The following is a 27,850-nucleotide window of genomic DNA, read 5'->3' as shown; positions in this document are numbered from 1 at the left end:
GCTTTCCTTCTCATTGAATGGCGCACTGGAGAGAGTGTAAACTACAATAAAAAATGACGAACACTCCTGAAAGTTTTACCGAGGTGTGGTCACGTGGTGGACTACTGTGGTAATGGCAGGTTTCGCAGCAAGATGGCTTTTTAAGCGATTTTCAATGCCAAATTAAAATTATAAATCCTCGTTTCATTGATAGCGCGGTGCTCAATTCTTGTAGTTTGAGACACAATCTTTTTATTTCTCATGACACGTTCTGAAGGATGAGGAAAGGAACCCAGACCGGACATCTGACCATTTGTTGCTCATGGGCACAACATCGTGTTATGGCATTAGCTCAAGACAAGTAGACAGTTATATATTCTCAACAGCCATGAGACACTCCCTCCAAGATCTCATCCCCAAACACCTGCACAAGAAAATGACACCCTTGATACTCAACTGTCTGCACAAGTAAAGATTACTATGCCATTTAGCTTCACCCAGAATATATCCTGGGCAATAGATTATCGTGGGCAACAGATTTACAGAAGTTCTAGCATATGCCAGCATGCATCAATCTGAACACTAATGACACCAATCTTATCCATTTTAAGAAGCCATAGTCACACCTAATACAAAAGAAATAGTTTATTCAGAGAAGACAGCTTTGATGTCTCTCATTTATGCATACAGCAGGGAGACCAGATTCTTAATTGGCAAAGAGTACATCTCAAACAAAAGACTAGACAAATGAAAATGCATAAACTTTTTTAAGCAAGTAATTACAAGGTCATAACCACACTGTCATTGCCAGATAGCAACAGTTCCATTTCATTTTAGTTTAGCGAGCCATCACACAGCTTGGCTTTCAGTAGTGTACAGCAGCCAACCTGTACTCATACTATATGTAAATGATATGCTATTCGCAACAATTAGCATTGGCAGCAGCACCAAGCAGTGTGTATGCCGATGACTGGCGCTTACCTACTAGAAACATGCTTATCTCACTGCTGACTTAGAAACTTCATTCACAGCACTGAAATAAAACTTGCTGCTCAGCTAAAGTAATGACAAAGTGGTATGACACAGGTATCACATTGTGAGATCATTCATGCACAGTAATAAACTGGAACATCCCTACTGCAGAACCATATGTCAAGGTTAGCAGGTTTTGTGCACTCAATGTGTCAAGTTCATGTAAACTAGACAAGCATGAAGAGACTAGAGAAGCACATATAGACTAGACAAGCATGTGCTGGGCATTCTGGTACAACATGTCAGGGCCATAGACATGCAAAAAAGGGCGCAAGGGGGACATTGAACTCCCTAATAGGGATGAGAGATGGGGTCCAAAACTTGTTCCCCTTTGTTCCTTGTTATCCAGAAGACAAACAGGTGCTACCATGAACATTGCCCCCTCCTAACTTTACCCCCCCCCCCCCCCCTTACTACCTTCTGGAGAGGCATATGCATGCCTAAGCATCTTGCTGAGCACAGTATAAAAAGGACAGCACACAGGATGGATAGCCTACACAAGCACGAGCAAACTTAGCCTATCCGTTTTCTTTTTTTTTTTTTTTGCATTGTATTAATCCAGATATGCCGTACAAACATGCACAATTCACCACCTAAGCTCAGATCAGATCAGCCTGTATGTTTGCCCATATGCACATTACACTTCGTGTGCCTTGAGCTAAGAGTACACAGTCAAGTCCATGTCAGCATTTTATATTCTTGGACCCATCAAAAGCGAGTTAGCTGAACTGACGGCCATTTCCATGCAATACGCTCTTAAGCATGATTAAAGGTTGCAGCCGTAGAGCTCGATTCAAGTTACTCGGCATTCGGAACATTTTTACATATGCAAGGAAAGAGGTGCAACATCCAGCTTTAGAGTTTGAAGTTGCACAGGGCACTGTTGCCACGACTGTCTCCTCAGCAGCGCCACAATGTGTGATAACCAAAGCCCAACCCTGACATGGCAATTAACAACACTGTTAGTCAGTTCCACAGCCACCTTTCTTAGAAGCATCTTTCTGATCATAATAAAGTCATCACTGCTTGGCTGCAATTCTTAATTGTGTACGCCTCTGCTAATAAGTATCTACTCACGCCAGATCGTGCACGGGCTTTTACCTTGAACATTCACGAAGGAATCAACATTTCACTCATGCCTTACTGTTCTATGATGGAGACAAAATTGGCAGCTGGAGACGTTATTTGGCGTACACACTCTGTCGAGATGCAACTAGATCAGATGGCAGGAGAAAAGCCAGAAAGTCCATACCTAACACTGCAGTAAACAGTACCCCATAAAAAGCACTGCATCAAATGGCAAGGTCACTATTAAATGCATTATTTGCCAAATAGAAAAAGGAAAAATAAAAGCCTTTTCAACTGGACAGCCAGTCAGGTTTTATGTGGAAGGTGATATGAATGTTCTCAACACTGCCTTGAAAGATACTGGGGCTCAAATAACAGTCAGGCGGTCAATGTCTGCACCAACACAGGCCAGCATTATGGCCACTGTTAAGGATACTGTCCACACTTGTGAGCAGCCCTTTATCCCTCTCGTAAAATGACAGGAGACAGCACCTGTATGCTTGTTACAGCAGAATCTCGATGATATGAACCTCACGAGATCGCGAAAAATATTCGAATCACCCTAAATTGATATCGTCCAAAAGTAAAAGTCATGGCGGCTTACGTTAGAGGAATGAGCTCTGCTATAACTCTCTATTGCAAATGCCGCGAGCGCTGAGGATCGGTGCGTGACATTTACATCGCCAGCGCCATGATCGCCAGTCACGCGGCACGCATTGAGAGCAATGAACGGTGGTATGCGGCTGTAAATAGATGTTTTATGGGGTTTAACGTCTCAAACCGACTCAGACTATGAGAAATGCCGTAATGAAGGGCTCCCGAATGTTCGACCACCTGGGGTTCCTTAATGTCAGTGCACGTTAAAGATGTTATGATCTTGAATGAATAAATTTCCTAGAAAAATTATTTATATCTCATAAAATGTTGTCCTGTTTGCAAACACAAAGCCCATCAACGCTTCTCTAAATTTGACTAGTACACATCATGATTCTACAGTCAAGGAGGAGACTTTTATATTGGAGCTACAATCTGCAGCATTAGAATCTTGCCTCTAAACGCTTCATAGCTTTACCAGAGGCAAGGGACTACTGAAATGAAGCAGCGCTTCATTGTGATGTCTGAGATTTGCAAAATAGTTCATGACCACAACCACCGCCCAGTGATCTGAGGTGATCTGCAGTGATCGGTGAGTTAACAAGCCAACATTAAACAACTGGCAGTGTGCTGAATTCATGTGCAAGTCACCTAGTATGAAGTAGTAGAGCATTTGCAGCTCACCACAGCATCGCTTACGTATCCCTCTGGACACCTGTAGCTTATGGTTGCATGCATGCAGTCAGCATGGCTGTCATGCAGGCAAAATGCTACTTAAAGCAGTAGCTACTTATGGCCAGTCTCGGAATCCTGTCATTACCTATGCTGTTACATCACAGCCATACCTAACAGGTGACTTCCACCATTTGTTAGATAACCTTGTACATTCACCAAGAAGTGCTGAGGGTCAACAGACTTCAAAACATGGGTCCAGTTAACCACATTGATTTGTAGGTAACATGAACATTTCTTGCTAGACCACTTTGAGCAGACATCCCTATCAGAATGCAAGGCCAGCCAGGTATGTCGCTCCTACAAACAAGTGCTCGGCAGCCTGCAATTGTCATTCACTAGCCTATACGACTCCAAAGCTCTTGATCCCATTTAAAGGCCATTTAAAGGCCATTACTCTGATGGAAGAGCTTCAATTATCATACATAATACCTGTGCACTACCTCATGTTCATGCTCAGCCAAGGTTATGGCCACACTGATGTCCATGCGGTAACCTGTGTGGTGCACAAGCATCTTCCGCTGTGCAATGAAGCTAAGAAGTTCATAAGCTGTGTGAAGTTCAGTAAGACATACTGCTGCAGACTCAAACCATATATTGTTCTTTCGCATTCAAATTAATAAGAGCGTGTTGAATAATAAACAACTCTGCCAACAGCACTGCACTGGAATGGTCATAGCACCCAAACCACGCATCTACATGGAATATTATTCAAAGAACAGTGCACCAAAACTGCCTTATTTTTCAGTTAACATGCCTTCAGAAGTGGCGACACAGAGAAAGCACCTCCAAAGGTCCCTGCACAGGCTGTCTTGCAAACTGTAGCTCACCCTGTAGGCTGCATCTATAACCACCACAAGACATGCAGACACCCCTGTGCGTGTGTTTCACACGTTGGGCTGGCGACGAAGTGCAACAGCGCCATTGCCAGGGGGCGCCCTGTGTCAGCAGGCAAGGTCAGCTGCTGCGGCTACTTCCTTGGGGGGCAGTGGAGGCGGCCGGTGCTGAGGTGAGCTGAGCTCCTTCATGGCAGCCGAGAGTAGCCGCTGCAACTCAGGGGGAAGGTCCTCCTCTCCGGCCACGCAGTCGTCCTCATCCCGTGAGTTCTCGCGAGAAATCACAGAACGGCGAACCTCTGCAGAAGGGGACATTGTAATAGAGAAAGGGGGAGAGGAGGGTGGGGATAACAATGCAGTGAGTGCAGCAGGTCACACAAACAAAAAGGAACAAAGAAACAAAAGCATACTGGACCTAAAAAGGAGATCATATGCTGAACTGTCCATGTTTACTCTTCTTTTTGGAAAAAAACCCTGCTGCCAACACGAAAAAGGCACCGAAACGCGCACATGGTGAAAACATACCAGAGTTCTTTGGCACCTCATAAAAATTTGTGCAAGTGCTCAAGACCCATTTTTCATGAACAATGTGCGGAACTACAATGTAAATCATGAAAAGCAGATGAGGAGTTACTAGAACCACTTCAGTAACAAGTCAAGCTGAAGTGGTCAAGCTCATGCTGTGTTAGTTTATTTTACTAGTTATAATACCTCATACTGCCTCAATGCAGGAGGAAAAACAGAATGCCAGTACTCTGAAGAGCACGTCAGCACCTTCAGCTAACAGCTAGCATCGCTCATGAACGTGATGAACAGATGAGCCAAGTATGTGCTGCTCTGCTGGCACTGAAAAGAAGTGCTAATTAAACAAGCAAGGCCTAAAGAGGCCACAACATATTTATTGAGTTTGGAGCATGAGCAATCAGTATTCCGTCCCTTGCAACCTCACCAGAAAATTTTTTAAGCTAGCTTCATTAACACCAAAGATATATCAGCGATTAAAAATTATATGCTTCTCCTCTCCCTCCGCAACTCGTGCACGCTGATGCATGAGAAAGAAAACATATCTAAAGTCCCTCAAACTTCCCTAGATCTCCCCTTCCCTTCTCCACTCCCTCCTTCGTTTCTCTCTCCTGCAATCATCGCTTCTGCATCAAAGATGGCGTCCAACACATGCCACACTGAGCTTTCAAATTTGACTAGAATATTCACAAAGACTACCTTTACAGATTTGTTGCATTTGAATATGACCAGAAAATCATTGCAGGGTCAAAGAACAGCACAGTCTTGAACTGCCATGCTTAATGCTGCCTGCTAGACTGCACACATTGTGTTGAGTGCTAAGCAGCATGCAGTGCTCATGTCCCTGGCTTTAGCCTTGTTTCACCAAGGACAACATCAATGCCTAAATTTAGCTCAGAACTGCTAAACAGTGCTAGTAACAGAACAGGGTTCCGAGAGAATTCGCTATGAACAAGCAGTAAAGAAAGCAAGGCCACAACTGTTAAAAACAAATGCGTGGCAAAAATCTATAGTAACACAGCAAAGACAGATTATAACAACACCACAAGAGCACTGCGGTCTGATATAACTGCACCAGTTTTAAGATGTTTGGATCCCATTCAGCTGTTAATAAAACCAATGAAGTCAAGTTACATTACCATTTGACAAGCATGCATGGCTCCGCTTGAAGGAAGAATGTGTGAAAATGAGTGTGTGTCCTCTTTGAGCAGTCATTAGTCACAACTGCGCATCTGTCATCTGCTAGCAAAATCACACGTATGACTACTAAGACATCTCTTGACACAAAACCTGCACACACTGATGCACATGACTGTTTCCAGTGCACTGAGCTTCAGCTTCAACTCTGTACTTTGTACATGCTTCCAAGCAGATTCCACACACTAAAAGTTTGCTCAATGTAAGAAATCATGCACAGCACGACATGTTCACACAAGAGCACCTTAGGCTGACCTCATTGTCATACAAGCTAACTGGAGCTATTCAACACAAAAGTTGCTGCTGGAACACATGGCCCAAGGAAGGCACAATGTTCAAATACCAATTTTCTTCTGCACATGGTGCATAGGTGGATGAGGCAGATTGCAAAACGGACCTTTTTCTGGTGCTGCTTTGGATGTGGAAGACTCCAAGGAACTGCTGGATAATGAGCCAACATCTTCCAAAATGCAGCTCCCCTTGCTCCCATTGGTTAATTTTGCGGAATCTTAGATGGCGGAAAAGGGAAAAACAAAGGGTCAGTAAACATCTACACGATTAGCAACCTGATTCATTACACAGAGAAAACTACTAACGCAAAGGAAAGAGGCCCGTGACTATGACTACAGATGCCAGAAGCAGTTTTACCTCATGTATAAGATTCTGTATACAGGATATTTCACCTTAGGCTTTCCACAGTTTTTAAAAATAGGCTTCTTGAGCTAGAAGAGCGCTTTCATATCATTGTCAGCAGTGTAGTACATCAGAATACAGCTAAGACGTGCTAATTAGCTGGCTGGTATGCTAATAGTTAACTTTCTAACTTTTTTACTATTACTGTTCTTGTTCTATAACTGTTCTGTGTTCTATTACTGTGTTGTTTGGATGTTGTTTGTTGCATGGATGAAGCAATCATCCATGCTGGATGAAGCAATCATCCACGTGAAAAAGTGTACCCGGCAAGCAAGTTGCATGACACATTACAGGCCAAAAACAAATGTGAAATTGGGTGCAACAAAACTTGCCTAATCTATGGCTCAAGGGCATCTGAGGCCAAAGATTGCCATGGCACAAGGTTGTTTCTTATACTCAAGGTGGGTGGGTCAAAGACCCATTTCCCAAGCATTTCAGCCTGAATAAGCCGAGCACCAGGCCAGGGGAAACATTGCACCCATTGTATCACCGATGGGCACCCGGCGGCACTCGGGATCGAACCCCGCACCTCCTGCATGCGAGGCGGATGCTCAAACCACTGCAACAGTGGCCTATTTCTGCAATCAGAACTTCTGCTTGGAAGGTGCACTTGCATATATTTTCACTGCACATTCATATTTTTATGTTAAAAGCAGATTCCTTCAAATGAGTAACAACATGGCGCCAGTCCTGTCTTGTTGTGTGTTTTGTCTCCGTTTTTTAGCGCCAGTACACCTTTTGCGTAAACATGTCATGCTACAACCAACTAGCTCAAATCAAAGTATATTGCTGCAACAACCACAGTTTTCCTTTACTATGTCTATAGTTTTCTCACGTACCCAGAAATTATTCACTTTACACCGGTTTCCTGCTCATAAAAATCTATCGAGAGTTCTGACACTCAACACCAAAAATAGATTAACAGTGTCCTTAGCTGCCATTAAAGTACTGCAATTTAGTGTGCTACACTTTGTAAAGTTTTCTTGTTACATTTCGTTGGAAACTAGAAACAGCAAAACTGGAAACCACACCAAAAGAGGCAATCTGCTTATGCAATGGCGGTCAGGAGCAGAGTCCAACTGTTAGCATCACTGCACAGAATGGCAGAGCAAGGTAGTGCTACCAAACATTTATCATGAATCTGGTTATGTCTGTCTGTGCAGAAAAAAAAAAGGAAAGCAAAGCATATTTCCTAGCTTTCACCTTGTGGTGCACTACACTGTCCCTTTGGAGTCCTTTCAAGGTCTTTTGGGAGTGGTTAGAATGTCTGAAAAATTTTGGATCAGTTTCTTTGCTTGCAACAGTTACTAAAAACTCAAACGCCAGTCCCTCCATCCACAGTGTCCACATTTTCTTCCCTTGCATGTCTGCCATTTTCACTCCCACAAAACGCACGTGCAATGAGCGCTCACCAGTGGCCGAGAGGGGCATGTTGACTCTCCAGGTGCCATCACACTTGAGCCTGTTCTCAAGCTCTGTGACACGCTTGCCCAGCATTCTGCAATCAAGGCAGACAAGGCAAAAATGAGCACCATTCTTGGCCGTGGAGATAAAGTTAAGCTACACTAGCTTTAAAAAAGAAGTGTAGGCACACGTCTAGCATGACTGTCAATCAGCCATTTAAATGCTGCTCCTCCCAACCAAGTTAGAAAGGTACCACAGTAATCAGAGTACTTCATTCAGTACTTTGATGGCATCTCCCCTATGAATGTGAAAAAAAAAAGATGATCTGAATAGGAAGCAGCAGGCACGTATCCAAGGGGGGGGGGGCCGAGATTACCCCCCCCCCCCCCCGCTCTCCCAGTACAAAAAAAAAATTTCTCGCTATGTGCCTGGGAAGCAGAACAATGTTATTCACTGCTGTGCAGTTTATGCTACAGAAAATGCATAATTGTGGATGTACTCAAGCACTGCTTGCCGCAAAAACTACGTGAGAAAGCCCACAGACTAGTCGTTCTTAACAGGTGTGAGCCTGACATCCTACACCACCCACTTATGTCCAAAACAGAGAAAAATTTTTTTTAAATCGAACATGCACAAGTTATTTTTGAGCAGTAGCTTACGTCCACCTATGCATCACCAAAATGAAAAGAAGTTCTGCCGGTGAGTCATGTGGCACTCTACACAACACCCCGCATACTGCAGAAGTACAAGTGATATGCTTTTACAAACGGCTTTTTAAATGCGTTAAAATGTTATGGACAAATAGCAACATTCATCACAAAGGGGACAACAAGTGAAGGATGCACAGAGTGAAACTGTTCACTGAGTGAGTTTCTATCCACCTCACAGGAAACATGGCTAAGGGACAGAGCTCTCCATGAAGCTCAGGCTCGTGGACTCGTGGACAAGTAGGAGCCCACCCTTGAGGACTTTCAATATTTCTCTTTCAATTAAATATTACCATCATCACCATCACAACCAACTGTGTCTAGCTTACTCAGCTTTAAGACATGAAGTCTTGGTCTTTAACATCCACGCTTGCATTTCTGCATTTGTCCTAGCAGTAACAGCTGTCAGTTTTTTATGTACATATGCTTCAACAGCTGCCAGCAATGCCTTAGTGTTTTGTTTTCCTACTATTAATGCTGTGTACTTTCTAGGGTTGTGATGAGCATGCAGGGCTAATGGTAGCATTTAAACTGCATGTACAGCCTCCATTTGAAACAGCATCCTGTTGTGCGCACAATATCGCATAAATCCTGACCAACTTCTTGTGACTCGGAAAGCCGTGCTGAGTCCAAGAGGCAATGGAAAAATACTGCCAGCTCATACCAGAGCACACCAGTTTAGTGCTCGAGACGGGGATGTAGAGCACTGTACTACGTCACAGCTGCGAGGCAGACCTGACGCATACAACCTTTGCCACCTTGCTCCTCTGAATTCTCCACGGAAGGCAGAAAACTGAAGTGCAGTTTTGCAACTGGTAGAATGAAACAAGAATTCCAAAAGAGGGCAAATATTGCCTGGTCGGTACATGTTTGAAGAATTAGAAAAAAACAGCGCAACAGAAGACGAGACAAGAGAAGGACAAACACGAGTGCTGACTAACAACCAAATAGTTTATTGCTACAGGTGAGGCAGCATGTAAATGAAATGGCATGAGTAAAAACACAAGAAAAAACATGAGAAAAAGATACCACACAACCACACAACCTGACTGAAAAAAAGACACATCACTGATTAAGATATGCAAGTCCCTTAGATAGAAGATTTTTCATTTTTTATCGATGGGCTGCTGATACAGGTGTTACCTAGCTTTTTAATATGGCAAGCCTCCGAAATGAGCCTCGTGGTCTCACCTTTATAATGGGCGATGATAGTGGTCCGTTGAAATGTGCTTCGCAATCTTTACACTCTACACAATGCAAAGCAAAATGGTTTCTGTGAGATTTGTTCTCTATATCTTCTACCTTAGGAACCTGCGTATCTTAATCAATGATGTGCCTTTTTTCAGTCAGGTTGTGTGGTTGTGCGCTATCTTTTTCTCATGTTTTTTCTTGTGTTTTTACTCCTGCCATTTCATTTATATGCTGCCTCAGCTGTAGCAATAAACCATTTGGTTGTTAGTCAGCGCTGGTGTTTGTCCGTCTCTTGTCTCGTCTTCCGTTGCGCTGTTTTCCAATTCTTGAAAGAACGAAACAACTCTGCAACCGAGATCTCAGCCACTCAGGTGGGTGCAGCACAGCAACAGCAGCAGTATGAGAACGCTAACAGTGGGCATGCCAGCTGAAGAAGGGCATATAGAGCTCACTTGTTGGCCTTGCGCTGGTGGCTGAGCGCCAGGGTGCGGTCGTTGAGGGCCTCCAGGAGCAGGGCAACCAGGCCCCGCATATCAGCACCCGCTGTGCTCAGGTCCAGGGAGCTGTCCTTGAGCAGCTGCTGGACTGCACAGACGTGAACATAAGGAACAATCGACACACTCTTTCCACCACAAGCTGCTTTATTTCGCTGCTATAGTGAAAAAAAATTAACTTGATGGTTGGTTGGTGTATTGGGGTTTAACGTCCCAAAGCGACTCAGGCTATGAGAGACGCCGTAGTGAAGGGATCTGGAAATTTCCACCACCTGGGGTTCTTTAACGTGCACTGACATCGCACAGTACACGGGCCTCTAGAATTTCTCCTCCAAAGAAATTCAACTGCTGCGACCGGGATCGAACCCGCGTCTTTCGGGCCACCAGCCGAGCACCATAACCACTGAGCCACCGCGGCGGCAAAATGAACTTGAAGCCAAGTTATCAGCACACTGACACTTAACCCTTTCAGGCGCCATTTTTCGTTTTGATTGAAATGAATTATTTTTTTGCCTAAGCAGTATATTTAGGCCTCAAGAAAGGGAATTTGTTAGTTTTTCAGTGTGAAAGACCAGCAGGTAAGTTTTTACAACAATGTGCAGAATTCCGTACAAAGTGTCAGACTTGTTAGAAATAGTAACATCGAAATGTTCTACTGTGTCAGGTAAGCACACTAGGGATCATGGAATCATTTTGTGCTTCGAAGATGCTCATTACGCTCGAAATGGAGCAAAAACAATCAATGTTTTCAGTCGCGGCAAAAACTGTCTGCACAAAAATGGCGGATAAAGTGCTACCTGGCTCACTGTTACGTTAAATATTATCTACTGCGTTCGCTACATGGCACAAAAAAAACAACGTATTTGCGACAAGAAGGCTGCTCAGTTCGACTCAAACAATGAAATAACTGCTAGGTGCAATAGTCTCTTAGAAAAGCTGTGAGTTTGCTGTCTACACAATTGTGTACAAAGCGCCTGAAAGGGTTAAGCAAGTATGCTGGCACAAGCTACCACAACTAGTGGCCATGGTGTTTGGAGATGCGTTAGTGATAGTTTTTTTCCCTATATTTTTTACTTGGCTGCCAGGAAAATTGAACAGCAAGCCGAACAACAAGGTTTCAGCAACAGAATAATGCAGCAAGACAACAGGAGAACGGGGGTTATTAGGTAAGCACACAGGAGAAGTCGACGGCCTTCAAAATGAGGAAATGATTGCAAAGAGCAACAACTTATTTTTACATATTGTGGATAAAGCGAAAGGAAGTAGAAAAAAAGACAACACGCCATCAGTGTGCACCAAAACCATGACAGTTGCATGCCACAGGTAATTCTTCCGTCATCTTTTCAATTAACTGCAATCTATGGAACAAATTAATTTGCATGCAGCATTTAAAAACCCTACACCTCATTCCCTCGTACACTCTTCGATTTGAGAGACAGCGACTTGAAACACTTAGTAATGGCAGACAAAAAATAAAACTGATTTTCTAAAGTTGTTCAGACTAATGCCTGTGTGAGGTCACTTGAGTTATTTAGAAGCCACAAACTATGTTGGTCAAACAAACTGCACTAACATCAAGGCATAGTAAAACACTAACAGCAAAACCTGGTTATGGACCAGATTGTAAAGAGGAATTGGTGCGCATTTAAGCATGAGGTAAGGCCACTCTACCAAGAGAAATTAAAAGTTGACGTGTATTACCATCATGACTCCATCTCTTAAGAGAAAGAAAACAATGAATATAACAATTCAAACTTCACATCTTTATAAAGTAAAATGCTTGGCACAGAAACAGTCTTCAGTGCTCGCCACACAGGTTACCTTCAGTCTCTTGGGTAGTACAATTAGTTATTTAATATGAAAATATACACATCTGTCCAATGAATTATTAATGTGTACTTTACACAAACAAAACAAAAACGTGGTCTGCAGCTTCCTTTTTTTTTTTTTTTCAGAGTATTCAAGCCAGTTCCCAAAAAACATCATATGTAAGCATAAGCGACGTTTTAAATGGTATGATATTTTGTGTTTAACACTCAAAAGTGACACATGATTTATGAATGATGGAATAGTGGAGGGTCCGAGACTATTTAGACCATCTGAGGTTCTTTATTGTTTGCTGACATCACACACCACACAAGTGTGTTTTTATTTGTTTTTTTTTTTCATTCCCCTCAAGTAAAATTCGGCCACCAGTTTCTTTGATCCAGCAAGCATGGGATCCGCAGCCGAATGTCGGAGCCACTGAGCCATTGCAGCACGTTGGTCTTAAATGGCGACGTGACGACAAAGGGTTTCCCAAGTGTGCTCCACACTGCCTAGCATTAAAACACAGAGAACAGGCTTTGCAGCAAGTTAAAAAAGGTGTGATCCCTTTAAAATCTGCTCAGTGCCACATTCAGGACACTAACTAAGCAAGAGATTGTTTCTGTAACAGAATAAGTAAGGGGAGAACACAGTGGGACACTCACTCTGCTTGCTGGACACCCCAGACAAGGTAGCTGTGCTCGCACGACCACGGTTCTTCTCTGCCAGGTTCTGTTGCCACAGGAACAAGAAATGAGTCGATCCAGATGAATTTCTCAAACAATGGCATGAAAGGAGCAATGCCTGTCAATCAGTGCTTTACCAACTACATCCCCACGTAGACTTAATGAAGTGATGTTTCACCTCTCATTGTATATACACAAGGTAAGGGAACATAGAAAGGCTGCCAGATATGTGACTTTTAAGCTCCTGCAATGCAGTGTTGTTCTTGGCACTATGTACACGCAAATAGGTACCAATCAGACTAAGAAATAATCTTCTCAACACAAATGTTAAGAAAAATAATAACAAAAAAAACCTTATCAGCTTGACTGCAACTACTTTGGATGCACGTTGCAAATTCAGGGTGTCCAGGCCAATATGCAAGGGAATTTTCAGAAAGGCTATCATTCGGGAGAAATAAATGAAGAGAATGTTGTTGAATGTTAGGTGCACTGGCAACATCTGTTTCTTCCATTGTCTACCTGATTAATTAGGTGACACGAATTAAGCCGACTGTTTAAATACTGCCCTCTGCGTTCAGCTACTAATGACAAACTTCCACAGCATTACAAGAAATTAGGGGTGTGCGAATATTCAAAATTTTCGAATATAATTCAAATATTATATTTTTAGTATTCACATTCGATTCGAAATCCAAGTATTCGTGTTGTCTCGAATATTCGACCCGACGCGAATATTCGTATCTAGCCGAATATTCATTGTGAGCATCGGCGTTCATTTCGGTCCGCAAGCCCTATCGACAGAGACATAACAACAAGGCGGCGCCCAGAGCAATGCGCATTCCTTCCTCCAAGGGCCATGCCGTAGCTGACTGCGCTGGTGAGCTTCTTTGTGGTTATACCTGCGAAGCTGGTATAGTCAGGGCTGCGCACGAAGTACCTCGCAATACGTGCCAGTTCAGTGCCAAGTGAGAGGGCATTTTCTGTGGCTGGAGGAGTCGTTTCAGCTCGAAGGGAACTACTTCTGCCTGACCATGTGGAGCAGCGGGTTTTCCTTCACGACAACCTTTTATGTTCATCCCAGGAACGCGCGTTCGTGCTGATGGCAAGCTAGCCTTAATGCTGTGTACCAACCATCTTCTCTGATATTTCCACTCTTCTAAGAATAATGTTCGAGACTGATACTTTTTGTGCAGCCACACACACCTTTTGTGTGCATTTAATTATCGATAGTTGAACTGCGATGTTCTTGGGTGCTCAATTAAATGTTTTGTAGTGGTTAAATGCGTCTGTCCTTGATTATTCGATATTCGATTCGATATTCGGAGCCAAGTATTCATATTCGATTCGTATTCGAAGAATTTGATATTCGCACATCCCTACAAGAAATGTATGCTCTCAAAAATACACTACACGGAACAATCACCCCCACTGATTTGGCAAAAGAGGAAAGCTTGTTAGGTTTTAAAATACTTTCTAATTGCATAATTGCTCCAATGAGTAACTGCTTCCTTATTACAAATCTACTCCACCTTGAGGGATTCACCCTAACATTGGACTAACATTATCATCATCATAATCATAATCATCATCAGCCTGACTACGCCCACCACAGGGCGAAGGCCTCTCCCATGTCTCTCCCATTAACTCTGACCTTCGCCAGTTGCGACCACCGTATCCCCACAAACTTATTAATTTCATCCGCCCAAGAAGAAATGGAAGAAATGGGCTTGGGCAGGGCATACAGTGCGAAAGGCAAGATAACTGCTGGTCCTTAAGGGTAACAGAGTGGATTCCGAGAGAGGGCAAACATAGCAGGGGGTAGCACAAAGTTAGGACTAAACATAAAAGAAAGCAGTAAAGAAACAGCTGAGTCAATACGAAGTGAATTTCTTAGCTAAATGCAAGATGACTCCTATACGTCGCGCAGACACAGCCACCCACACCCACCTTGAACTTGTTAAGTGATGCCGTGAGCAGCGCCTTCTCCTCCTGGGCAAGCTGCAGGCGCTCGTGCATGTACCTGGGTGGAAGACACCCGCTGCTTTCACCGAGGAAGCCTTGACCAGCTTACTCCTGCACTTCCTAAGCTACGAGGCATGACCGTAAGTAAGTGGAAATTAATGCAGAGGTGCCCTAACCATTCCGTAGCTTTGCTTTCGAGAGCGGGTATGCACTTTCCTGACAGCTTGCTGGCTAGTTTAAGCTCCAGTTTCACTTGGGAATGACATTTTATGTATAGTTGTCGAATACTAAGTTTCATTTCAGTAACTAGATGGTTTTCTGTCAAAAGTTGGAAAATACCATAATCTCTGCTGATGCCAGACTCACGAACTAGTTTTAGGGCACAAACCAGTGGCGCCATCTGTTGCTTGGAATACAAAATGGCTACCACATATATCGTAGTAGAGTGTCCCTAACCTATATAGAATTCATCAGCAAGCAACTGTGGCCGTTTATTACTACACCACCTGCCAAACTGTATACGAAAAGTCACGAGGCATAGCCTCTCTCTCGTATACCGGTGATTCACAAAGCATATAGCTCCACTCACACATTAGGTTTGGCTTGGTTTGGTTTATGGGGTTTAACGTCCCAAAGCGACTAAGGCTATGACAGACGCCGTAGTGGAGGGCTCCGGAAATTTCGACCACCTGGGGTTCTTTAACGTGCACTGACACAGCACAGTTCACGGGCCTCTAGAATTTCTCCTCCAAAGAAATTCGACCGCCGTGGCCGGGATCGAACCCCCGTCTTTCGGGTCAGCAGCTGAGCACCATAACCACTGAGCCACCGCGGCAGCACACATTACATATCGGTTTACCTTTGTTCACAAACACCATGTGCGAACATGGTTTCTTCCCCGACTAGAAAGTACACGACAATACAGGCCTACACAGCTTCCTCATCCCGTTTAGTCTTGCTGCTTTTTCACGCAGCAGCAAATAATATTTCCTGCACAGCAAAATCCTGCTTCACCAGTCTGGCGTTAGTACGTTGTTCGCAAAGCGGCAGGCGTGCAGTTTCTATTCTGGAGAGGCCACCTGTTCTCCATGAGCAGGGCGTCGACATCCAGGGGTACATAGTCCCCGCCACCGCGCAGAGCATGGTTCAGCTGCAGGTTGAGGCGGTCCACCTTGTGGCGGTACGCATCCCCCGCCCGCACCAGCTCCTCCTTCTCGTCCAGCACTGCCTGCAGGTCTCCCTCCAGCATCGAACACTGCGAGCGACACACGTCACAGCTACACACGCTGCACGAACAGCCACACAAACCAATTTGTGAATGCCACAAGCAACCCACCCGATTCACCAGAACTTCCCAAGTTCAATCTTATGGGCAGTCAGCATCTATGGTGGTGAAGTGCACAGTTGAAAAGTTTGCAGTCTTGCTCATGATGTAACAATAGCGCACAAGGAACACGAAGGGTGGAAAGGAAACGACACACATAACACTTGTCTGCATCGTTTCTTTTCCGTCCCTCATGTTCCTTGCGCGCTATTGTTACATCATGAACGTTATCCAACTTGCCCAACTTTCGCCTTTGCATACTGCAGTTTTGCTGTCTACTTTTTACTGGAGTTACACTCCGCATTACACCTGCTGTGGTACTGCACTGTACTGCCCAGTGTACAACTAGCCTTTGTCACAAGGTGTGCCGCCCTTAGAGGATCGTGCAAAACTTCGTCCGTTACAGAGAAAACTGGCTGAAAACAAATGCAAGTGGGTGCCTGAGACACAGTCCATTTCTTTGAAGTGTTAACTGTGCATGCTGTGCGGGGCAAGGTGGCAGTTTGTTTTCAACCAGCACAGTCTGAGAGACGGCAGAGGAGGAGAGGCATAAATGCCCAGAATAGCCTTGTGAAAAAGATGAAATGAGGTGCCATGCAGCGGAACACATGGAAAGGAAAGCTAGTGCCTTTCAAGTGGATGGGAACCGATGCTGGATATGTAGTGGAGAAACACGCCAAGTAATCGCACTGCTGTCTACCGTGAACATGGTGGGCCACATCCCATGGCAAAGAACTCAGGGGCACTACTCCTTTGCGCGCTGTGGCGATGCACTGACCCGTGACTGGAGCATCTCCAGGTGTCGCACAAGCTCCTGGCGATCCTGCCCGGCGGAGCACTGGGCACAGGGCTCTGCTGCGAGGCGGCTGCGTCCCTGCTCTTGCAGCTGTGCCCGCAACAGCTGCATGCGCACAGAGAGGCACACAAGCACGCACAGTTGTGTGCACCACATGCGAAACTTTTGCGAGTGCAGGGCCTTTTTGTTGTCATCAGTGAGAACACTGTAAGTAAGCACGCAGACAGTGGCCAAAGAAAGGAAATGTGGCTGATGTAACCTGCTTCTTGCACTGCAAAGTTCTGTGCTGTCATGCTGTGCAATACACACATTAAATAAAAATTCACAGACGATCAATGCGATTCGTGCGGTAGAATATGTTTTAGAATTAGTGCTTCCCCTGGACGAAGCAGCTACTGCCGCTGACGGGTTCAGACCGTGTGAGCGGGTGGTGCGATCCAGCCCCATTAATCACTGGATCAGACACTGTACAGTCCCCCGATTCAATCCACCAATCCCAGAGTGACACACTGTACCCCCTCTCCGTTCTCCCCACCCCTTAACTCTGAATGGCAACTATGGTGTTCTTAGCTTCCTCGCCCACCATCAAGAAAGGGATTTCCTTCTCTCCACTCTGCCTCCTGCTAACCAAGGCTTCAGACACCAATGCCACACAATTTTCATGATAATGGGAGTACCAGTGATAACATATTAAAACTGTTAGTTGGCATTCAGTGAATGTTTTGATGTTCATGACATTATGACCACTTACGATGGCTTCCAAAATACCACATGGCGCACTGGGAAAGTTTGGAACTCTCCGCTAAACAAAGACAACATGACAACATTTTTTACGCAGACAAATAAGATGGCACTAAGGTCTGGTCTGTAGAAAAGCCTTGAAAAGTATGCTGCCGAGCACCAGAAGCGTAGCGAAAATGCACAGACAAGAGCCAGGTCACTGCATCAAGCTCCTTCACGGCACCTGCTGCATCAACCATTGAATATGTGAAGTAATGACCAGTCATGCTTTACAAACCTAAGCCACAGTGCGTCCAAGAAGCATCATGTTTAGCTTTACACCTTACCATGTAACACTCTGAACTTTAAGCAGAAAATAGAAATGCTCGGCTAGCTAGTTGTGAATACCTGTGTTCATGGCCAGCCAGCACAAGGCCAGTGTAATCAGCAAGCAATCATGTCACGGCTTGAGAGAGTGTTTGTGCGTACTGCTGCTATGACAACAATTTTGTACCTGTTATGCTATGCTCATGCTGCACACAGCTGATAAGGTCAAGTTACATGCAAGGATGCCTTAGCTTTTACAGGAACACGGAAATAGTGGTAAACAGCAACCACGCATATTGCCTGATGGCACATATTGCACATCGTCTGACAGCAGTTTAAGTGGCAACTGAAGTGCAGTCACATGCCTTGCCGTCTTCAAGGGCCTCCCGGAGTTTCTGGGCGAGAGACTCGTTCTCTGACTGCAGCCGCCGGTTCTGCTCCTTCAGGTCACAGAGCAGCTGGGCCAGGCTCTGCAGCACATGGATAGGGTTGGCGTTAATTCTGTTAATTGGCAAAAATTGCCGGTCATGACCGGTTAGCTAGTGCTCCCTGTCCCTTCACTTCTTTGCCTGCCAAAAAAAAACACTATTCCTTCAAGAATAACAGGCATTTGACAGCTACAACCACTGTGCAAGCATGATAGCACACTTTTGTTAGCTTGACCTTTCAAATTAAAAGCTTACTGCAACAGCAAAAGCAACAGCAATTTGTTCCTGACAGCCATTCTTTGCAATTGTTTTTGTCATGTTGTATACAATGTGCAGTATTTGAGATGAATTACTAGTAAAGTTCAGCTGAATCTATTGAGATGAATAAAAATAACACTATAAGAGGCTGTAAATATCTTATTCTCCAATGGAAACTCCTCTATTTGATATCATAAGTTTTGTGTCTTGCCCTCAAAAGATTAAGAAGCTATGCAAGCTACCTACACCCTTTGATGACTGTGTTGTCTTTTTGCCCAAAACAGTTAACCAGAACTTTTATGAAGCCAGTATACGTACAGTTCCAGGATGAACACTGTCAATAGCAGTTTATTCTGTGACTCCGGAGCACATCCCCTTTGAGTTGGCGTTGCAGTCAGGGTGAATCAGCATCATTTTTGAGGAGTGCATTTCATGTCAAACTCTCTTTTGACAAAGACTGTTCTGCAATTCCAATTCACAACAGCTAGTGTTGGCAATGTGGCATTATCAATACACCCATGGACTGAAATGTTGGCATGTGATGAACTGATCAAAAGACAACTGTCGAGCATCAACTGACTGAAGAACTTCCACTTTTGCAAGCTAGGTACTCTTCTCTGAAACAGTGCACCTAGCCATTCAACGTAATGACACAAGCCGCAATCTGGGCGAGAAGATGAGAGTGAAAGAAAAAAAAAAAAAAAAACATTTAGCATCCACTATCGATATCACCTCTCTGGCTACCAAGAAGATCTTTGAGAGGAAAAGTATATGTATAAGTGATGAACATGGGCCACTATTCAAATGTTTTCGTCTTGTTTTCCTACTAACATGATTTATTGCTACACCAATGATATGCTTCCCCTCCCTTCCTCTCTCTCTGTCTCTCCTCTCTCCCCCCTCCCTCCCTGCCGCTCTCACACACACACACACGCACACACAAACTGAAGCTAGGTCACATGATTCAGTACATATTGCGGTATTGTACACCATTTGTATGCAACTGATTACAGAATTGAAACTTCCTACACTTGTTACTATAGGCAATGCTGTCAAAGACGTCACTGCCCATGTAAAGCAGACATCACTGGATTTGTGCAGCACACCTCAAACGGGTAAAAAATTAAGGCAAACAAAGAACAGCAGATGTGTAAGGCTGTTAAAGACGGCTGAGTTGCACCAGCACAGCAGTTTTTGCTAGAGGCAGTATGCAAACTAAACAAAAAGCAAGAAATGATTTGCATGGAAAGTTTTATTGACCACGTCTTATGTGTTAACTGTGAAATCCACACCAATATCTGCATGATTAAATAGGCATAAACCTTTAAGTATCTGAACAAAACTTCGGAAACTAAAGCCAAAATCGTGAAAAGGTGAAGTACTGTGCACAAGACATGCCTATTATCACGGCTGATTTACGCATTACCGGGTTTAACATTACTAAGCAACTCAGGATATCAAGGATGCTGCAGCAGAGGGCTCCAGATGATTTCGGTCAAGTAGGGTTCTTTAACATGCACTAACATAACACAGTAGAGTCTAGCATTTCGCCTCTATCAAGATGCGACTGCCGCAGCCAGCTAATTATCATGATGTGGACTACTGTTTTGTTTACCACTATACGTTACAACTCTGGGTGAAAAGAGAGATAAGTGGGCACTTTTAAACCCAGTAGAGAAGAGCCGTGTCTTTAGCAGAGATGACAGAGTTACAAGCTTTTACAAAAGCATTAAAATAATTCCAAAAAGAAAAAATGTGGACATCTCATTACGTTTCATGATTTCCAGTTGCAGCTGCTCTGCAATAAAAGAAGGAATAGTTCCTACTGCGCACTGTATAAGCAATGACATAGCAGTGTGTTTAGCCAAAATGCAACTCACAAATTCAAGACTCAATCAACCAAGATCAATTGCAGCTACCTGCTGTTAAAGGGCAACTGAAGCGGTTTTCAAATTCAATGAGTTTAAGTTTGCCAAATGTGCGAAATGTGCTGGTAAAGCCCGCGAAATCGTTTTGCTCTAGCATTTGAAATGGTGGCGCGATCGTCGAATAAAGTAGTCGGCGGCGTTCAAGCTTCTCTGAAGTGCACAGCGACGGGCAGAGGCCCCGATAATGACGTCACATATGACAGCAGTACGTTTCCAGCGAAGAAACGGTTATTCCATGGAAGAAAACCGACGCCATCGAAGGTGAAGCTCACAATGCATTGTTTGGCGCCATCTGACGACACACAGCAGCATGCAGGCGTAAGCAGTGGACATCTGAAATTTCGGCAACAATGACGTCACTGCCGAGTTTCCTCGCACTCCTCCAGCGTAGTGAGGAGAAGCCTAAACACCGTCGCGGTTTTAATCAACGATTATGTCACCATTTCAAATGCTAGTGCAAAAATAATTTGCATGCTTTGTCTAGAAGCCTGATAGATTCGAATTCTTGAATAACCTCGAATTCTCAAAAAACCGTTTCAGCTTCCCTTTAAAGACTGCATCCAGCAGCTCGCGATACACTTGTTGAAAGTTATTAGCATAACAGGCTCACCTTCTCAGTTTGGCCTTTGAGGTTCCTGGCATCATACACACTCGCCACTGTGGGGCCCTGCAGAAGTTTAGAAACAAGGCATACAATTCCTGCGCCATACACTGTTGCAATGCAATCTGTCTCCTAAGGGCCGATATGTGCAAACAGGATAGATCATAGAATACAGGGGTCATTAATATGCTTAACTTTGTAGGGGATCATTTAAAAGGCACTATAAAAAACAGTCGAGCTTTGTGCCTGCTGGTGACCTGTAGGTTACTGCAATTTCTCCGCCAAATTTCAAAAGCTTAAAGGACCGTACACATCAAATTTTTTCTTGCATGTTTTCATTGAAATGACACATCAAACATCAGACATCAGACATGCTCGATGTAGATCACTGCACGGTATTTGCTGACGAAAATAAATAATTTATAATGAAATTTCTTTTTGATGCTGTTCCAGTTTCATCAACCGAACCATGGCTGTGACATGTAGTTGTTGTTTAGGTCACATGAGGCACAAAAGAAAGAACTGCAATATATTCACTGATACATAGTTATGCCTCACATTTCCTAAATACCAACTACATGTCACCGCAGCCACCGTTTTGTTGATGAAACCAAAACTGAAACAGCGTTAAGAAGAAATTCAATTTTAAATCATTTAGCGGTTGGAGGTGAATACCATAGGGTGATCTATGTATGCTAATATCTAACACATGATTTGAAAGTTGAAAACATGCGAACAAAAATTTGGTGGGTATAGTCCTCTGATCTTGTCACCTCTCTACGAATGAAATAGCTTTTAACTTTTGAGAATATGCTGAGACAATCCTTAGTGTTTTGCACATGTGGTCAGCTGTGAAATGTGTGGTAGCAAAAGTTTTCAGACTTTTCCAAGAAGCCAGGCTAAAAGACACATAAACATGGGAATATTTTCAAAGGCTGACAACTTTTTGCGTGATATGGGGCAGGCTTCCCATTTATCACAGTTACAAGTGAACTGTCACTGCCATGCAAAGGAGGGACAAATAGGAAAAGCAAAGTAAAATGATCCAAACTGTTCTTTAAGTAGTACCCACTGCTAAATATGCAGCTCTAATATGACTTAAATAGTCTGTGGAAGTGATCACAAGACATCACAGTAAGACTTCAGCGCAAATAGATTAGGACGAAAGGAAGGCGATTGCACACATACTGCCTGGTTGCGCTGAAGTCTAACTATGCAGCCACTCCAACTTACCCAGTTTAACATGCTCAATAGGTGAAACAAGAAGCAAAACTGATCGTTCAAAGTAGGGGCTCCAGTCTTACTATTCTGGTATCGTGGCTGGTTTTTTCTGTGAACCGTAGTGACTATGAAATGCCATTCCTACTCATCAGCGACATATACATACATTTTGATACCATTCTTGATGTTGTGCATAGTTTATCCAACACTGTTACTACATTTGCTGCATTATGACGGAGTAAGACTACATTAAACCTCGCATCAAATTTGCCCCATTATGCATGCAGTAGTAGCATGCATAGGTTTTGAATTGAAAGCACCACTTTTAATAGAGTAAAAATCAAGGCAGGCATCAACAAAGCAAACCATAGGCTTATTAACGCGTCAAACTGGGCAAGTCAATAGCAACCAATGCAAAGTAGCACCAGAGGAATGATGACAGCAGTGCCGAAGGATGGGACAACTACTGTTGTTCTTTTAAGACACCAGAAAGCATTCGGCTGCCTTGCTCTGTTTAAAAACCGGAAAGCTATAGCTATGCTTGCTTCTCGAAAATGAGATCTCACAGTGTAATAAACCTTTGCCCCTGTTTAGAAATAGACTTCCCCTCAAGCATAGCCATTTTGTAGATGGAGTAAGCACCATAACAGCAGAGAGCAGTGCAATGCGAGACTGCCTGACAGGCTGGAGGAAACAAACAACCTAAAGCTAAAGCTATTGTGTGTGCATTACTGGCACTCCGTGCATGTATTTCTACTGCTCACATACATACAGGTCACTCCAGAGGTACACAGAACATGTTTCTGAGACCAAAGTGCCTCGTAACACTTGTCCATCGGGCACAGCAAACTCTAAGGCTGTAGAAGCCGTATACTAATGGCCCCTCCCAGTCCAGGGGGCACAAAGCTCTTTATTGAATAAAATGTATACCACCACCACTACCACTTAAAGAGGCATATCTTGCTTGTGCATGAGTGTTTCAGTGACGCATATGCTCGCCATCACAATGTGCCCCAGATTTTTTAAATGTCCAGAGGCCACTGCAGTCAGAGCAGAGAGCTGTGTTCTGTTCACTTGTGATGTGAGCAATACATAAGACTACAGCCCTCATCTTCTCTGAGAAATATTTCCAGTCACAAGGTCACCTTACACCTTGCTAGTGCACCTAAACACTTGTCCCCTCCTTGCATGTTATAGTGGTATGATACGCAGTCACCAGATGGTTAGGTTATTGCTGTGACACTGCGTTGAGTGATGGTGACATTCGAGTAAGCGCTGGTGCAAGTTATGTTTTCTGTCCCAAGCTGTCAAACCTCCTACTATATCCAGTTTCAATTAGAATGGCTATACCATCCACGCTATAGAGGACTATACATAGTGTTTAGGAAGACAGAGGCGAGTTATTTAATAATACGATGAGTGTGTTTTTGAGAGTGACAGCAGAGAGAGAGTGTAAGAAAGGCGTGCTCTCACTCACGCACCCATGCCTGGAGGCGCTTACGCAGCTCGCCGTGCCGCTCCCTCAGCTGGTCGGCCATGAGCTTGAACTGGTCACGCTCACTCTGGCACTGCTCCAGGTCACGGGTGAGGATGAGCAGGGCCTCCGCCTTGCTCTCCAGCCGACACCGCAGGACACCCATCTGCATGCACAGCAGAACAGACCTCCTCTGAAACTTCTCAATGATGACCTATCACGAGCTAACATAATGAGCTCCTCATTGCCTTAACCAACCTCATCTCCCCCCCACCCACCCCCTCCCAAAGAAATTCTAACACAAAGGTGAAAGAATTCAATCAATCAAAATCAACTTCAACATCATTCGTTCTAGTGATCTAGATACATGGTCTGTTCTGAAAGTAGTAGGACTCATTTTTTTAAACAAAATTTATTCAAGAGAATAATACAAACGATTACAATTTTACAAGGTAGCACCCTTCCGCACCTACACGCTGAGGCCAGTGAGTTTCACAGTTTTCGTACGCCTCCAGGAACGCCTGGACCGGAATGTTGTTTAGCTCTCTCGTCACGGCCTGTTGAACCACCTCTACTGGTCCGTGATGTTCCCCTTGAGCGTCGATTTTATTCTCGGGAATAGAAAAAAGTCTGGTGGGGCCAAGTCGAGGCTGTAGGGGTGCTGAGGCAGCGTTGCCGCCTTGTGCTGGGCAAAAAATCGGGGTCCTCATTCACATGATGAAGAAGATCCTACCAGTTGGCCTTTTCCTCCTCTGACAACACTCCCGGCACCAACTTTGCGCACGCTTTCCTCATGGATACGTTTTCTGTCACGATCTCAAAAACTTGGGTTTGAGGAATGCTCAAGTCATCAGCAATCATTCTGATACTCATTCTACCATCATTGTTAAGTAAATGTTTCACTCGCTACACATTTTCATTGGTCTTACTGGTCGAAGGGCGTCTGGAGCGGTCGTCTTCCTCCACTCTTTCCTTACCTTCTCGGAAAAGCTTGTGCTACTCAAAAAACGATCTACCCATGGACACGTCACCGTAGGCCTCCTTAATCATGTTGTGAGTCTCTTTGCCCGTTTTACCAAGATTTACTCAAAATTTGATCGCGTATTGCTGATCCAGTAAACGCTCGATGATTCTGCATGACAAGACGTTTCGACAGGGGTTCACAGTACAAGCGACCTCCTCTCTTCAACGGCCGAGAGCCTACTGCCGATTTTCCCCAGCATTCCCAATATCCCCCTTCAACTATCCTGCATGCGCAGACAGCCTCTCGTCCGCCCGTTCGCCCAGGAAAAAACCAGACCTACTACTTTCAGAACAGACCCTGTATATGTGCGCATGTATGATTGCATGTAGTTAACCTGTGGCCTCATTTCTGGCCTTTATATTTCTGTTGTCAATATGACCCACACACAATTCATCACCACCTTCAGGATAATACAGTGCACCAGCCCTTTGGTTTGGACTGAATGATTAATTGGCATAATGATCAATGGATTTTAGTGTGCCAAAGCAGCCCTGTAAGCTATATGAGGCATGCCATAGTGGAGGTCTCCTTGTTAGTATCAATCACCTGCAGTTCTTTAATGTACAGCAAAATGTACAGCAAGAGCTCAGCTGTTCACAAGACAATTAGGTCTGAAATCATTTTCACCCTTTATGACAAACCACAGCTATTCACTTCTCCTGAACTCCAGAGAAACTATTGCAGCAGCACACCAGAATTGTTCTGACATTCATTTATGACGCTGTTTTCTTTGGAAATCCCAGCTTAACGCAGTGAACAGGAAAGCTGCAAGTAATAGTGTATTATTGCCTTGAGAGACATGTGTAAATGAAAGCATGTCAGCAATGGCATTCTTCGGCCAAGCTGCCCTTGTGCCATTAAAATGAAATCATATGGATATAAATGTGTCACATTTACGAAGACGAAGACAAGTCCACTTGTCGAAACGTTGGCTCAAGCAACCTGAGGTTTTCCCCTCCCTTGTTCATTTTGTGATCACAGTTCTAAGGTTATATGTGGCAAAAGATTTCTTAAGCATTTTAATTTTTCAGCAGTGCAAGTAAGTTGATCTATTGTGTACACAGTGCATTTCTCTCAAATTTTATTTTTTGGGCAAGTGTATGCTGATCCTTTTAAGCTCCACTGTTTGGTTTTAAATGAAATGAAATTTATTTTGCTTGCCCCTGTGCATATTATATGTTGGTTGAAAAATGCTGTGCATACTTGTAATCAAACTGTGCTCACCTGTATAAACTTCATGTTTCTTCAAACTTCACAATACTCTCTTCCCACTGATTGCCCTTATACAAAGCATCAGAGCGTCATTATTATGACCAATTTGCAAAAATTTGCTTTAATTGATATGATATCTCGATGTTAAGTAAATACTGAAAACGCTGACCGATTAATTTGCATGCAAGAATTCTGCCTAAGCCCCTTCGCACTAATGCTCACTTGTTTCAGTGTTTTGTTTCGGCTTCTTTTTGTGCTGACCTCCTCAAAGTAAGCTTGCCTGCAATACACGGCTTTTTTTTTTTTTTTCAGCCGTGACAACATTTTGCCACGTGCGGCTCACCAAGCAAGGTATGTATAAATGCAAGTCAGTGTGACACAGGACAATTCGCGGTGCAAGATCGTTCCCGTTTTTCTTATCCAATGCCGGCCTTCAACACGTAAGCCGATTTTTCCCTCGATAGCCGCGAAGATCTGCGCATAAAACTGACAGCACAACTAATATACGACCTCTGGGAAGGCCTCCATGCACAGTGCTGGCAAAGTTCAGCGATTCTGGGTAACATGAACGATGCCTTTACATTTGCGCACAGAGCGCACGGCACATCGATCGCCACTGCAGATGTCCCCATCCGTTCTATATATGAGCGAGATGCTAACAGATGTTCGTTACACGTTCCCGAACGCGACCACCGCACGGATCGAGTGGCTAACTTCGACAACCCCACTGAAATATTTGTGCGACCCACAACAGCAGTTTGACGATGGGCGATCGCTCACCCTGCCGCGCCAGCCGTGACTGCGTACAGCTGTTGGAGCAGCGGATATGCGCGCGCCGGAATCGACGAGTCTCCGTTCGGGCGATGCCCGGAGAAGAGTTCGACTCACCTCGCTGACCAACTTCTGGTAGTCCTGCTCGAGTTTGGCGTACTTGGACGACGACATTATTGCTGTGCTAACCTAAAGTTGAGAGACGCATCCCAGCACAAGCGCCGGCCGCGGTTTCTCTTGGCAGCAGCTACAGCCGCGCGTACCGCAAACACCGCAACACAAGCGATACAGCTGTCGTGGGTAGCCTGGCAACATGGCACGATTCCGAAACTGTTAAACAAATTTTTTATAAACTTTTAAAGTAAAAATACAAACTATTATCAATTTAATTACGCACGCCGTAAACGCTACTCGGAACTGCTTGAAGAAGTTGTTTATATATTGTTCTGCTCACCACAAGACAACTTTTGTACTTGTGATACTCTAGAACAGGCCATTTATTATATTAATCTAGCAACGCTGCGCTTTTTTTTTTGGTGGTGTTTTAGGCGGTAAATTTAACAGTTCAACCAGGGTTCAACAGCTCGGATGAAAGCTTCAAGGCCATTCAGCTCTCACGGTAGAATTAACCGCACCGGGACTTAATAACTCGTTATCTGCCGTCCATTAACATGCACGTGCTAGCCCAACAAAGTATCCAGTGGGTGCAGCCTGGAAATTTTCCTTAGCTGAAGCACTTCGTGATAAGGCGAAAGGAGAGATAGCGGATGAATACACGATTGTAACCGTGACAAATAACCAGTTCGGAAAAAAAAAAGAAAGAAAGGAGAAAGGTACCAAAGATACCGGGGCACGAATTGCGT

At 44.1% G+C, this 27,850-nt stretch overlaps 1 protein-coding gene across 1 annotated transcript; it reads right to left on the bottom strand.

Annotated features, from left to right (window-relative positions):
• Positions 1-606: 606 nt before the first annotated feature.
• On the bottom strand, positions 607-27,370 carry LOC149343621 (coiled-coil domain-containing protein 149). Its single transcript, XM_089545979.1, has 12 exons — positions 27,105-27,370; positions 23,988-24,146; positions 21,295-21,351; positions 18,436-18,540; positions 17,006-17,128; positions 15,983-16,158; positions 14,889-14,961; positions 12,921-12,987; positions 10,408-10,540; positions 8,066-8,151; positions 6,358-6,468; positions 607-4,540 (listed from the first exon to the last, which is right to left on the bottom strand). Exons 1-12 carry the CDS (start codon positions 27,159-27,161, stop codon positions 4,350-4,352), a joined length of 1,338 nt encoding a protein of 445 aa, XP_089402105.1. The 5' UTR covers positions 27,162-27,370; the 3' UTR covers positions 607-4,349.
• Between the last annotated feature and the right edge of the window lie 480 nt (positions 27,371-27,850).

This window comes from Amblyomma mixtum, chromosome 5, assembly GCF_055824585.1.
Source record: "Amblyomma mixtum isolate Tamu chromosome 5, ASM5582458v1, whole genome shotgun sequence".
Classification (NCBI taxonomy): domain Eukaryota; kingdom Metazoa; phylum Arthropoda; class Arachnida; order Ixodida; family Ixodidae; genus Amblyomma; species Amblyomma mixtum.
This window is presented reverse-complemented; position numbering and strand designations above follow the sequence as displayed.

What these genes read in the sequence shown, in the direction of transcription:
- LOC149343621 (XM_089545979.1), bottom strand. Translation starts at nt 27,161, where the DNA reads ATGTCGTCGTCCAAGTACGCCAAACTCGAGCAGGACTACCAGAAGTTG. An exon ending in TCAAAGGCCAAACTGAGAAG is followed by an intron (nt 18,541 to 21,294) that starts GTGAGCCTGTTA and finishes CATGTGCTGCAG; the next exon opens with AGCCTGGCCCAGCTGCTCTG. An exon ending in CACCAGCGCAAGGCCAACAA is followed by an intron (nt 8,152 to 10,407) that starts GTGAGCTCTATA and finishes CCTTGATTGCAG; the next exon opens with AATGCTGGGCAAGCGTGTCA.